Below are 9,953 nucleotides of genomic sequence, written 5' to 3'. Positions count from 1 at the left end.
TAGAAAGCCCTGGGCAGCAGCTGCCTTTCTTTTTTACAACCTCAGGTTAAAAATCAGAGCAAACACACCCAATCTACACCAAGAACAGAAAAGTCAAAGTACAAACTTTTAAAGGAGCACTCCCCCCCCCCCATGATATTACAATCCAGAGTTATTGACCGAATAGATAGCACCTATCATGTTGGTACCTGAATGGCACAGTGATGTTATTTTTAGAGACCCCGTGCAGATACTACACGTCAGATCACTTAAAGGAGTGTAAACGGCAAATGTTGCTCACACCCTCTCTGCCCCACCACATGTTTTGAAGACACCCGGAAATCATTTGCAGGAGGTCAATGCTGGCGAATCTCTGAAGGAAACTCATTGCTTTTAACAAGGTGAATAATGTACCTGTTCCTCAGTTGGAAGCAAACATTGCAAAGGAATAATTAGAAGCTATTTGACCTGAAACCCACATGCCCATTACTGTGGTATTTTTCCACCCTACTGCAGGTGAAGCAGAAGATGGGCTGGATCTGAAAGAGGAGGGGAGGAGTGGCAGAGCAAGTGCTTATTTATAAAGGGACAGAAACAGCACCCTCTCCCACAGGCTTTGGAAGGCAAACCTGTCCTGCCTGAAGGATGCCTAAGTGTGGGGAGGATTCCAGCTAACATTGGCTTTCTAGTTGGGAAGAGGCTACAACCCCTGCGAGCTCTTGCACTCTGACAGCCACAAACGATCCTGAGCTACTTGCATCCTGTGTGTTCACACCACTTTTCCTTTTCATCCAAGCACCTTACCTCGGTATATATCATCCTGCCTGGGAGATCCATTGCTCCACTAGAGCAGGGACGGAATAAGCTCACAAAAATGGGAAAGGTGAGTGAGCATTCACTGAAACAGCTATATAAACATCTGGTTTCTTCTGCTAAGCTCTAAGAAATAGAATTTATTTGATAAATTAAAAATGTATGTATGTTTGAAATGGTTTGCTGTATACATGCCTGCTAAGGCAGGAGAAAAATAGGTCAGAAATGCAGGTTATTGTGTTTCATAATGATGGGAGATCCAAAGAGGTTTCTGTCTTTCACTCTGTCTTTGTGAACAGTTCTAATGCTAAGTGTTTTAAACCCAAACAGATCAGAGAGATCAAATAGATAGGGGAAATACTGTTGAGAATGTCTCCTTTGCAAATGGATGAAGGATCAAGCCAATATGAAAAGATCTGAGAATTCAGGGTTAAAAGGAGGAACCCCAAAACCTCTCTGGGAACTAAAAGGAGATTTTGCATAGGAGGACAGAACAATTCATTAGCTTTTACTTATCTCCATGAATCTTCTCTCCTATGTCTGCTAAAGTTACTATAGTCCATAGAGTTGTTTCCTGGTTTCCTCTCTTCACGGAGACTTGAAAAGCTGAGCAGATTTTTGGTGGGATGGGGAAAGGAAGGTGGAGAAGGATGAGAGTGAAAAAGGTAACTCCGATAGATAACCCCAGCTTGTGTATCTTTGGAAAAGCAGCAGAGAGAACTCCTCATAACAGAAAGCCTTTATCTGGGATGTCTATGATCAAACAAACTGAAATGCCCTAGAAGTGGTTGTTCTGGGAATTCAACTCCTAAAATATCCATGGGGAAAACTTCTTCCCCACTGCCTCCTCCCACCTGCCCCCTTCCCCACCCCCCATGCACCTCCAAAAACAAAATTGGTCAAAATTGCAGCATTCCTCACACTCAAGTGCACTTAGGGGTTGAAATGTGGTTATTTTGGGTAGTTTTTAGTTCAGAAACATAGGAATTAATATTTTCTGATGTGCTTATCAGATGATATACACACCCATTATTTCAGCTGTTTGGCTTTGTTTTTTGTTTTTTTTTTTAATTAAAATGTTCAGTTTTAAACAAATCTGCTTCTGTCAGTGTGGAAGTCCCAACGTGGAAAAGTGTCCTGCAGAAGTCTGCATATATGTATTAGATCCCCATTGTATACAAACATAGCCAAGTAGAACAAGCCACTACCTGAAGTTCAGCCAATAAGTATGATTCAGTCTGAAACTCAAAAGATTAATCCCAAAGGAATCCAGTGAGAATGGGGTCAGCCAATAACTCTTCCAAGGAATGGCATGCAGTTTACAGAATAATTATGATCTGGAATTATGATTATAGAAACTGGTGAATTAACAACACAGGAAGCCTGCCCTTAAGTCTGGGCTATTAGCTTATGGTGAGGAGGCAGCAGAAGAAAATAGCTTATCAATAAATCTAATGCAGTTAAATAGGATTGGCAGCTTCTCTACTCTGGGGGTTGCTATTTAACTACTGAATAGACCCTGCAGAGAACTGGCAAAAACTGGGCTAACAGTTCACCAGCTCTGGATCTGTTCTGTGCTCTGTGCACAAGGAAGCAGAGATCTCCCAGGATTCTGTGAACAAGAGGATGACTCTAACTAGTGAGTGCAGTTTTTGCCTCAGGGTATCACTATATGACTGAGAGGCCAATTAGACAGTGCTGCTAAATGGCATGATTTTGTCATGAGTGTGACAATATTAGGGTTTTTTTCTTAAAGTACAAGCTCCTGGAGTCAGGTGAATATGAAATCTTAGCTTCTATTTGGGAAATTAAAAAAGTTAAACATGAAATCACAAATCCTAAATACGCCAACAGCAGAAGTTAAATAAAAAAGATCCCACATTTTATTATTTTTTAAATTTCATGATTTTAAAGGCAATCTAATGACTTATTTGGGACCTGACTCATGATTTTTGAGTGAGTTGCATTGGCAATGGATCTTGAGCAATATTTTTACTCTAAGGGCCAGATCCTCAAACTCACCTAAATTGCCATATCTCTACTGAAGTCCATGGATCTATGACAATTTGCACCAGCTGACGATCTGGCTGTAGCTGGCACAGTGTACGTTAATGCTATAGAAATTTCAGGTAGGGGACAGCACCAGGAACTATCAGGTTCCCAGGAGGAAGAGGCTGCAGCCACCTCTAAAATAGGGAAAACTTAGAGGTCCTGACGAGGCACATTACTTCCCTGGCTCCCGTTAACTACAGTACCTTATGATCACATGGCGACATGAAGCATAATAAGACCAGTTAGCCGTAACTTGCCTTCTCATTTCTAATTCTAGAAAAGGTCTGACATTTACTCAGTTGAGATCCATGGCGCACGGGAACTGGAGAAAACAGACAAGGAAGATGAAGAGGAAAAGTACAAAGACCTGAAAGGTAACAAGAAAAAAAGCAAGAAGACAGAAGACCTTAAGAAAGAACTGGACTTGGTGAGTGTCCTTTGGGGGGGGGGGTGAAGGGTGGGGTGCCTAATCTTGCTCCTGTTGATGATGCAGGATCAAACTGACCTGTATAAACAGAATGATTCTTGTAGAAATTAGCTGGTGTAGGAACAGTATCTCCTTTATTCCCAGCACTTCTCAACAGGTCTGCATTTTCCTAGGTGAAGTGGTTATAGCAGGATTTCACCATCACCTCTTTGGGTAAGGTTCCATTGGCACAGAGCAGACTGACAGAAAGATAGAAAGCCAGAAGCCAGACCTCTCAGTTCAGAAGCTGGTAATAGGTCTTAAAAATGTGTACCAGATTGAAGTGCAACTTTTTCAGGCTGAAAGATTGCAGAGTGGATTAGTTGCTAGAGCTCTGGGCTAGGACTCAGGAGAACTGAGTTCTATTCCGAGCTCTGACAGTGGCTTACTGGGTGACTTGGGGCAAGTTATTTCCCCCTTTCTTTGCCTCAGTTTCCCTACCTGTAAAATGGGAATAAGGATACTGACTTCCTTTATAAAGTGATCTGAAATCTACTGGTGCAAAGTATGAGATAAGAGCTAGGCATTATTACAGAACCTTCAAAGGGCAGTGAGTTCCCACAAACGTGTTTCCAAGGATTCCACTAATAGCTGTATTTCCGTGGTGCTTTTAATCTTTCAAAGGTCTTTACCAACACCAAGTAATTGATTCTCAATATCCACCCCACTCCCTCCAGTGAAGTGAAGGAGTGTTATTTTCATTATTTTTATTTTACTGATGGAGAAACTGAGGCACAGAGAAGTTAATTGACTCAGCCAAAGCGACAGAGAGTCAGTGTGGCAGAGCTGAGATGAGAACTTGAGAGTTCTTGGCTTCTAAGATTGAGTTCAGAGTACACACTATGGGTAAAATTATCAAAAGTTCTGAAGTGATTTATGAACCTACGTTCCATTTTCAAAAGTGAATTAGGTACCAAACCTCAACAGGATTTAGGCTCTCTGGTGCCCATGTCACTTTGAAAGTGGGACTTGTGCATTTCTGAAAATTTTATCCCATGTTTCTCTCCAAAACCAAAATGAAGTCCACAAAATTCCTGTTGGATTATGTTTCTACCATGCCTAGCACACTGGGCCTCTGATCCATGACCTAGGTGCTTCAGTTCTATTGTAATACAATTAAATAACAATTACACCCCAATAAACTAGATTTCCAACAGGATAAGATGGAAACATTAATAATCTCACTAACTGTCATATTTTAACACCTCTGATGTAAGTTCTGCCTTTTATAGTCCTGAAAAGGAAGAAAGTATAGTTAAAGGATTTGTGGGGGTGCCATCTGACTCATTGGGGTCCTTGGCCACATAAACCTCACTGTGACTCGGTTCCCCAATATGTAAAATGGCTATATGCCTACTTCATGGGGGTATTGTGAGGCCCAATTAAAGTTTGCAAGCTCTGAAAGGTGCTATTTATGGAAAATAAAGAATTATCACCACATGGAATTGAAAAAAAAAGCCATCCTCTCTCCTTCCCCCAATATTCCATATTTAACCCTAGCAACCCATGGATTCATACACAAGGGTCAAACGTGTGAGGTGCCAACTTTATTGTGAGCCATGTATCTGAGCAGTGCGCTTGTAGCAATCAGTGTACTTCCTGGGCACAGGGGTCAGGGCTGACTGAACATACATGCAGAAGATATCTATGCAATGTTTTGTTCCTGCAGAATGACAGTCAGTTTGTTCTAGTTTTCCAACACATTAACTTCGCAGCCCCTCCTACTCTTTTTAAATTATGCTGTTATGAGGGGAACTGGGGGAAAACTGCTGTCATGTTAATGGATTGTCTGACCTGTTTGCTAACCCTGAGAACATCCCTTTACAGTAAGCATTTAAAACTCCCATACTGTTTCCTGAATGGTATCTGTTTGATCTCTAAAAGAAAAGGAGTACTTGTGGCACCTTAGAGGCTAACCAATTTATTTGAGCATGAGCTTTTGAGAGCTACAGCTCACTTCATCGGATCCATCTGATGAAGTGAGCTGTAGCTCACGAAAGCTCATGAAGTGAGCTGTAGCTCACGAAAGCTCATGCTCAAATAAATTGGTTAGTCTCTAAGGTGCCACAAGTACTCCTTTTCTTTTTGCGAATACAGACTAACACGGCTGTTACTCTGAAACCTGTTTGAACTCTGTACTTCCTCCTTCCTTCAATCCAATTCCCATCTCTGCAGCTACACCCTGCATTTAATCAAGTGCATTAAACTCATGGGATGTCATTTCAGGGGAAAAGTTCTCAAGTCTCCCCCTACAACCACCATTTTCTACCAATGGTAATAACCTGCTGCTTCTGGCGAGAAGACTGCACTGCATGACTGCATACAAGACATGTTACTGCTACAGTTCAGACCCCATTCCTATCAGATAAGGGCAACAATTTTTAGGACACACACAGACACTGTAGCACTTCTTAATTCAGCATGTTGACTACAGTGCTTAGTGTTTTGAGGCCTACAGTATCAGCGGATTTTAAGATTAGTTATCTTATCTAAACGAAGCAGAGTTATTCATCACAACCAGCATCACACAGGATACGTCTACACTACAATCGGAGGTGTAACTGCAGGATGTGCAGCCACACCTGAGCTAGCTTCGATTGAACTAGCCTGGTGTAACAGTAGCGGTGAAAACGCATGAGCACAAGCTAGCCGCTTGAGTACGCCTCCAGAGCACTAGGCGGGGTTGTATGGAGTGCTGTTCAGAGGCTTCCTCAGACCGAAGTCCACCCAACCGGACCCAAGCCTGAGATGGTCAAGTCATCTTCTGCCCTGACCCTAAATCTTCCCCCCAAACCTGAGTCAGCGCTACCATCACTTACTGACCATGGGGTTGGCATAGCAGTGGCCATGTGCGCCGGCGGCTGCGTGCCCCACTTCTGCCCCCTGCTGCACTGTGCGCGTGTTGCAGAACGAGAGGAACTGTAACTCCTCGGGGCGCACAGCACAGCCAAGTGGCGGTGGCCAGCAGGAGCGGGGCACATAGCCCTTGCCGCGCCAACCCTACAGGCAGGAGGAGGAGAGCTGACCTGAGACCGAGAGGGTCAGGTTGTTTTCTGAACTGACCCGAGCCTCACACTTGGAGTCAGGTCCTGTCAGGTTGCAGGGCTCTGCTGCAGTCACACCTCAGATTGCCATGTAGACATACCCTGCGGTGTGTGGAGGAGGCTGGGTGGAGAGGGAGTTACAGAAGTGCCAGAAAAATGTGGACACCATTTCCCAATGCTAATTTGCACTCCACTAGCTTTTAAAACCTGACAAGCTCAAAGCACTTTACAAAAAGACCAGTTAAGACACACAACACCCCTGTGCGGCTGATATTTGTTGTGACACCCGTTTCTCATTTGGATAGATGGAGAGGTGATGAGACTTGTAAAAGGTCACACCATGAGTAAATGGCAGAGCTGGGATTAGAACCCAGAAGTCCTAGCTCTTCGGCTTCAGCTGCTCAGAAAAAATTGAAATTTTGATAAAAAACTGTTTGTGGGAGGGGAAGGGGGGGTTGAGAAAAAACATTCCCTGACCATCTCTACTCTCAGCGTTTTGTGCTAAGCCAAAAGATTGCCCTGTGTCTATTTTTGTATATAGATGGCTTCCCAACACTGTTGTGTCTGATGTTTCAAGTTTTTCAAAATAGAAATTATGCTTTTGTGTCTAAGAAGATGGATGACTTGCAACCATGAAAGAAGAAAAGGAGTACTTGTGGCTGTAGCTCACGAAAGCTTATGCTCAAATTAATTTGTTAGTCTCTAAGGTGCCACAAGTCCTCCTTTTCTTTTTGCGGATACAGATTAATACGGCTGCTACTCTGAAACCAACCATGAAAGAGGAATTTCCCACTCCATCTTCCAAGTATGCAGCCCTGCATAATTAGTTGTGTGTGTTACGGGAGTGGCTCTTGCTTTTCTTTGCAGGATTAAGCATTTACCACCACTCTTTGAGGCATACTACCATATACTGGCAGCTGGACCAGTCACCAAGAACCCAGGGCAATTCTAGTGCTCTTCAACCCCAGACATACTGAATTTTTCAGACCCACTTTCAACTTTAAGACAGTCTGCTCACTTCTTTTGTCTTTTTCTTTTGGCCTTCAGGATGACCACAAACTCAGCAAAGAAGAGCTGGAGGAAAAGTACACTACAAATATCAGCAAGGTGAGTGAGTAAGATATGAGCAAGGAACAGTATGAATCAAATATCCTTAGTTCATATGTGGCCTGATCTAAAACCTACTGAGCTCAGTGGAAAAACATTGATATCAGCTGGCTTTGTAAGAGCCCCGCCGTCATTATTAAAACAAAACATTTTATAGGCAGGATGTAGTAACTCGCAATAGATACTGAAAACAGAGATCAGCCCAGATAGAGTGATTCAGATCTGGATTTTGATATGAATATCTCTGAAGTTTAAAGAAATTTCTGAGTATTTTAAATCAACACTATTGGAAAGCTTGAACCCAATGTTTGGACCTGATCTAAACTTTCCCAGAGTCTGAGGGAGTTTGGACCCGGTATTCAGAGTCAGATAGGTCTCAGTCTAAACAGATGGCATCAGTAAAACAATACAGAATCATAGAAATGTTGTGCTGAAAGGGACTTCAAGAGGTGATTAGTGGAAGTCCATGGGACTTGACTTCCTATTGACCCCCATGGGGGATGCACATGCACATCTTGGCATTAACAATACTTAGGTATGAAAGCACCTTGAAAATATAAGGTCATAGACTATGGATAATCAAACCCGTATGTCCCAGGGGAAAAAGAGAGAAAAGCAAAGTTTCAGGTTTTGAATATGAAGTCTGTATTGTCCGACTCAATGTTTACAATGTTTTTTGCATTTGCAGGGGCTCACTAGTGCAAGAGCAGCAGAGATTCTGGCCCGAGATGGTCCCAACGCTCTCACTCCTCCTAAATCCACTCCTGAAATCATTAAGTTCCTCAAGCAGATGGTGGGAGGGTTCTCGATCCTCTTATGGGTGGGGGCTTTGCTCTGCTGGATTGCCTTCGGGATTCAGGTTGCTCAAGGTGTTGCTTCAGCATTTGACAATGTAAGTACTGTGCCAGCTATCTGGTCATCATCTCTTTATAGTCTGGTAGGGCTTTTTAGAGAGCTGGGGTCTCCAATCCTCCTACTTCAGTACTAAATTATTCCAATAAATGACAGATTTATTGGTATACTCTGTCTGCTCTCTCTTTATCTATCTTAGGCTTTTGTACTGCCACCCATCACCATAGTATCTAAGCACTTTCAAGTGCAACAGTGAAGTCCCTAATGGACTTTATGGAGTCTGACTCTTCCCCGCTTTTGGGGTAAAAACTCTCCTTGGAGCATGTTCTCTTTGTCTGGTTCTGGTTGGTGGGTTGGTTGCAGTTCTTGTTTTATTTTGGAGATTAGGCTAGATGGGGTTTTGAAGACACAAAACAAACAAACACAGCTTAAACGTGGTGGGGGTTTGTTCATTTTTATGGTGGCCTCTGCATCTTCTGGTTTGGGGTAAAATTTCAAAAGCACCTAAAGGATTTAGAAGCCTAAGTTCCATTTTCAAAAGTCACGTAGGTGCTTTCAGTATTCTTTGTCGGATGAAGAAATAATAAAGTATCATAGGGCTATTCAGTTACTATTCCCAATCCAATGGTTTCCAGGAATTACTGGAATTCTCCTGAAAGCACTTATTCCTGTGAGCTCTGGAGCCTGACTTCTAAACTCAAAAGATTCAAAAGTTTGGATGAGCATCCAGTCTTCACCTAGTAGTGAAGTAGAAGGCTGTAGTTCACCTCCGGCCTTCTAATCATGTGTTTCCACCCTGACCCCCAAACAGCTGGCTTGGCCTCCATTCAGATGAGATTCTTATGAAAACTCTTAAAATCCTAGTTTGTCATTTGAGGAGCCATTTTGGTCCTTACTGCTTATTAACATGCATGAGCAGACAGTAGAATTCCAAATTTTCTCTTAACCAGTTAAACTAGTTCCACCTTTGGCTGAAGAGTTTATTTTATCAAATTGTGTAATTATGATTTGTACCAGGAACAACAGTAAATGTTTTTAAACTAACTGGAATCATTTCTCTTATTGGTCAGCTGTACTTGGGAGTAGTCCTCGCACTGGTTGTCATCCTCACTGGTATCTTCGCTTACTACCAAGAGGCTAAAAGTACCAACATCATGGCCAGCTTCAGTAAAATGATTCCACAGGTGAGTGGCCAACCTTCCTCTTTGTTTCTGAAGAGCAAGGGATCGAAACAGTTGGAGGTTGAAGATACTAAATGTATTAATGGCACAAAACTGGCCTCAATGGCCTGTATTTAGAGAGGGCACCCTCTTTAATAGCGAAGGGAGAATTAAGTTTCCCTTTTCCCTCAATAGTGGCTTTGCTCATGGTATTCCCATAACAGAATTCAGCACCCAGGGCTTTCGGTGGATGAGAAGCAGAATCCAGTCTTAGAATACAAAGAGTTGGGAACTAATTTTTCTCCAAACTCCATCCTTCACCAGAAGGGTCCAGATCAGTCTTGGGCAATTTATCCTCTTTCTTACTCAAACATGAGATCCTTTAGTTTGTTTTACTAGTGTAACCCAGGCTAACGTTAACAATTATCCAGAGTGCCAAGCATATGTGACATTGTATGAACATGTATTGCTAACAGGCAC

General features: G+C 42.6%; 1 protein-coding gene across 1 annotated transcript in view; it reads left to right on the top strand.

Moving 5' to 3' along the window:
- Positions 1-602: 602 nt before the first annotated feature.
- Positions 603-9,953, top strand: part of ATP12A (ATPase H+/K+ transporting non-gastric alpha2 subunit) — a 28,048-nt gene continuing 18,697 nt past the window's right edge. The window contains exons 1-5 of the mRNA XM_084612047.1: positions 603-862; positions 3,122-3,271; positions 7,402-7,461; positions 8,150-8,353; positions 9,384-9,497. Of these exons, the coding sequence (XP_084468173.1) occupies positions 854-862; positions 3,122-3,271; positions 7,402-7,461; positions 8,150-8,353; positions 9,384-9,497 (537 nt within the window). The 5' untranslated portion in view covers positions 603-853. The remainder of the gene's footprint in view (positions 863-3,121; positions 3,272-7,401; positions 7,462-8,149; positions 8,354-9,383; positions 9,498-9,953) is intronic.

This window comes from Lepidochelys olivacea (assembly GCF_965140295.1).
Source record: "Lepidochelys olivacea isolate rLepOli2 genome assembly, chromosome: 22".
Lineage (NCBI taxonomy): Eukaryota > Metazoa > Chordata > Testudines > Cheloniidae > Lepidochelys > Lepidochelys olivacea.
The sequence above is the reverse complement of the archived record's forward strand: the minus strand, read 5'-3'. Positions and strand labels throughout refer to the sequence as shown.